This window comes from Fonticula alba (genome assembly GCF_000388065.1).
Source record: "Fonticula alba strain ATCC 38817 unplaced genomic scaffold supercont2.1, whole genome shotgun sequence".
Classification (NCBI taxonomy): domain Eukaryota; order Rotosphaerida; family Fonticulaceae; genus Fonticula; species Fonticula alba.
This window is the reverse complement of record NW_009242971.1, coordinates 3,836,630-3,839,874: the sequence shown is the minus strand read 5'-3', so window position 1 is coordinate 3,839,874 and position 3,245 is coordinate 3,836,630. Positions and strand designations below refer to the sequence as shown.

At 65.6% G+C, this 3,245-nt stretch overlaps 1 protein-coding gene across 1 annotated transcript in view; it reads right to left on the bottom strand.

Annotated features, from left to right (window-relative positions):
• Positions 1–207: 207 nt before the first annotated feature.
• Positions 208–3,245, bottom strand: part of H696_00819 (hypothetical protein) — a 3,863-nt gene continuing 825 nt past the window's right edge. Inside the window, exons 3-10 of the mRNA XM_009494703.1 lie at positions 2,631–3,059; positions 2,406–2,498; positions 2,185–2,316; positions 1,873–1,958; positions 1,487–1,685; positions 1,115–1,313; positions 802–987; positions 208–622 (exon numbers count right to left, since the gene is read on the bottom strand). Coding sequence (XP_009492978.1) covers positions 354–622; positions 802–987; positions 1,115–1,313; positions 1,487–1,685; positions 1,873–1,958; positions 2,185–2,316; positions 2,406–2,498; positions 2,631–3,059 — 1,593 coding nt within the window. The 3' untranslated portion in view covers positions 208–353. The remainder of the gene's footprint in view (positions 623–801; positions 988–1,114; positions 1,314–1,486; positions 1,686–1,872; positions 1,959–2,184; positions 2,317–2,405; positions 2,499–2,630; positions 3,060–3,245) is intronic.

The following is a 3,245-nucleotide window of genomic DNA, read 5'->3' as shown; positions in this document are numbered from 1 at the left end:
CCCCCCCCCGAGACTGGAACCCGCCGGGCCAGGACCGCGAAAGGAACAACGGGGCTCGGGAGAAGCCGGAGATTGCATTCAAATGCGCGGAGGGGGCCCATGCGTCGGCATGTGCCCTGGCCGGGTCTCGCGCCCGCGCCCCGGCAGCCCGGAATAATGGTCGAAGCACACATTGCCCGGCGGCCGTGGGAAGGCCCCGTTCTGGGATGATGCATTCGGAGTATGTCTATTCTGGAGCTGGGCCTGCCGGCCTTCCTGAGCGGGAAGAGGGAGGAGGGGGAGAGGGGGATATGTTCCACGGGCGAGCAGGCGGAGAGGGATGCCAGGGACGACGGGCACCAGGGAGTGGGCCATCAGAAGAAGGAAAGGCCGATGCCAATTTGCCAGGCTGGCAGGCCGAGCCCGGCCAGGTTGAGGCCGTTGGCGAAGCGCTCCTGCAACGCGCGGTTGCTGGTGAAGCGGGCCAGGCTGCCGGGCTCCACGCTGGTTCCCTTGGTCAAGGTCGGGAAGATGAGGTTGCACTCGAGGCGCAGCGGCCCCTGGGCCCAGGACAGACCGAGGCCGGTGGTGGTGGTGATCGAGCTGGCCAGTGCATTGGCCGTGTCCTTCGAAAGAAGCGGCGCTATCAGGGCACGTGGCGGGAACGGGCGATGGCGGGGGAGGGGTGGGGGGGGGGGGGGGAGGCAGGTGAGTCCGGGGCAGCATGGGTCAGCAGCGGGATGGGCAAATGAAAACCAGAGGGGGAGGGGGACTGAGACGACTGGCGAGAGAAGAAATGCCAAGACACGCAGGGAAACGCACTGGCCGGATCGCGCAGGAGCAGGCTCCCGGCGTTGGCAAACAGGTGAAGCCGGACGTCAGCATAGCGGGACACAAGGGGGACCGGGGCATAGAGATGGGCCGCCGCCGCGGCGAAGACATCCCCGCCGACGGCGTCCGAGCCCGGCATCGCAACATGGCTGCCGTGCTTGGCCAAGCCGCTGAGGCCTGCACACGATCAGGGGCCCAGAGGGAGAGAGAGAGAGAGAGAGAGAGAGGAGGCAAAGATGTGGTTAGGGAGAATGCAGGCAACAGGATGGCCGGGTGGGGTGGCATGCTCGTGGGTCGGGCGCACGGCGGATGCGCGGGCCGAAGTTCCGGTGTGCGTAGCCACGCATGGTCAGCGGCCCGCCGAGGAAGAAGCGGTCATTGATGGGTACGTTGCTTGGGAGCTTGGCCGCTCCGGTGAGATCGTCGGAGGAGGGGGCATTCATGATGTCTGCCTTGCTGAAGAGGGGGGAAATGAAGCCGGCGTGCGCGCCGATCGACAGGGTCTAGATAGGGCGAGGGCAGCCGGGTAGGGGTAGGGGGGGGGGGGGCGGCGGAGGGCGGGAGCGGAGGCGGGTCAGAGACGCGGCCCCATGGCAGGGCACAGAGCACAACCAAGTAGGCGACACCGGAGAGAGGCAAAGGGGGGGGGGAGCCCCTCGAAGTTGGCAGCACGCACGATGTCGCCCGGCAGGGTGGTCGACGCGCGGACTTCCGTCTCATGGCGAAGGTGGTTCACATCGCCCAGCAGGCCGGCCACCTCGGTGGCCATTCGGGCCCGGGCGCCGTGGCGCGGCATTGTCTCCGAATCCTCGCTGGAGGCCACCCACTCGTGCCGGAGGGCGGACTTGGCCGTGTACCCGGCCTCAGACCGGACGCTGTTTGAGAGAGGAGCACGGACGACAAAGGGTCAGAGGAGGCGAGGCCGAGAGAGGGAAGCCACCTGAGCAGATGAAGGGAAGTGCAAGTTGACGGTCCTCCTCTCCGGTCCTCGCTCAGAGCGAGGGGAGGGCCGGGGTGCGGGAGGGGGGGGGGGGGAGGATGACTTGGCCAAGTAGAACGCACGAGAGGGATGCCTGGTCCGTGAGGGAGGAGATGTTTCGAAGGCTGGCGTCGTAGGCGATCGTGTGGCGACCAAAGGGGGAGGGAGTCTAGATGCAGACGGTCGGTCACGGGGGCGAGCGCAGGGCGAAGGAGGGAAGAAGAAGCAGAAGAAGCAGAAGCAGAAGAAGAAGAAGCAGAAGAAGAAGCAGAAGAAGAAGCAGAAGAAGAAGCAGAAGAAGAAGAAGAAGAAAAAGGGGGCGAGCAGTCGAAAGTCAGCCTGCGAACATGCGCGATGCGACCATCAAAAGGAGCATTGGCGCCAAGCAAGCGCACCCGAATGCTGGTGGACAGGCCGTAGACCTCCTCCGCATGGGAGCTGCTGGTCTTCCAGTCGTAGTCCTGCTTGTAGAGCGACACCGTGAAGGGGGTCGCTGGGTTGGCATCCAAGCAGAGGTGGTAGTCCATCTGTGGGACAAGGGGCGAAATGGTCGGGCCGTTAGCACGAGGCCACAGAAGGCCACCCCGGCCGGAGAGGGTGATGATGTCGGTCGCACCCGGAAGGTCCGGCTATAGTCCATGGAGTGGGCGCTTTCCAGACGAATGGTGTCACCAAGCCCAGTAATGTTCCGCAAGGCCACCGTGGTGTTCTGCCAGGGGAGAGCCGACGCGAGAAGGAAAGCCAGTCAGAGGAGGCGCAGAGGATTGACAAGGAGGAGGGAGCAAGAGAAGGGGGGGGGGAGAGAGAGAGAGAGAGAGAGAGAGAGAGAGGAGAGACGCACCACGGAGCTCGTCACCGTTCCGACATATGTGCCGGCGTGGGCGCTGATGGCCGACTTCTCCACCAGGTCCACCACCAGGTCGGCCTGTTCCAGCTGGCCGTACATGAACTCCGGCTCCGAGGCCAGGAAGCGCCGCGAGGTCTTGCGGAAGATGGTCATCAGCTCGGCAGTGCTGATGTCGGTGCCGGCCGCGCGGATGTCATCTCGCAGCATGAACAGCAGCTTTTTCGGCAGGGAGGCCAGCATGTGCTGGATGGCCAGGTCGTCATCCACATCGAAGTCCATGCTGCCGATGAGGTCGGCATCGCGGTCCAGGAGGAAGTCCGGCTTCGGGACGGCCTTCAGACTGATGCGCACGCTGCTGTAAATGTCCAGGCCCAGGAGGCGCTCATAAAGGGCCACCACTTCGTCTTGAACTTCGTCAAAGGTCTGGGCCGAGGGCCGGGCCGAGGATTAGATTCCGGCGACAGAATGGAGGAAAGGGCGAAGGGCCCAAGGGGGACTGGGGGGGGGGGGGGGGGGGGGGGGGGGGGGGGGGGAGGGGGCGCGGGGGGGGGGGGGGGGAGGGGGACGAGAGGCCCGGCGTGCGTAAACACGCGCACACCAGGAGACGCC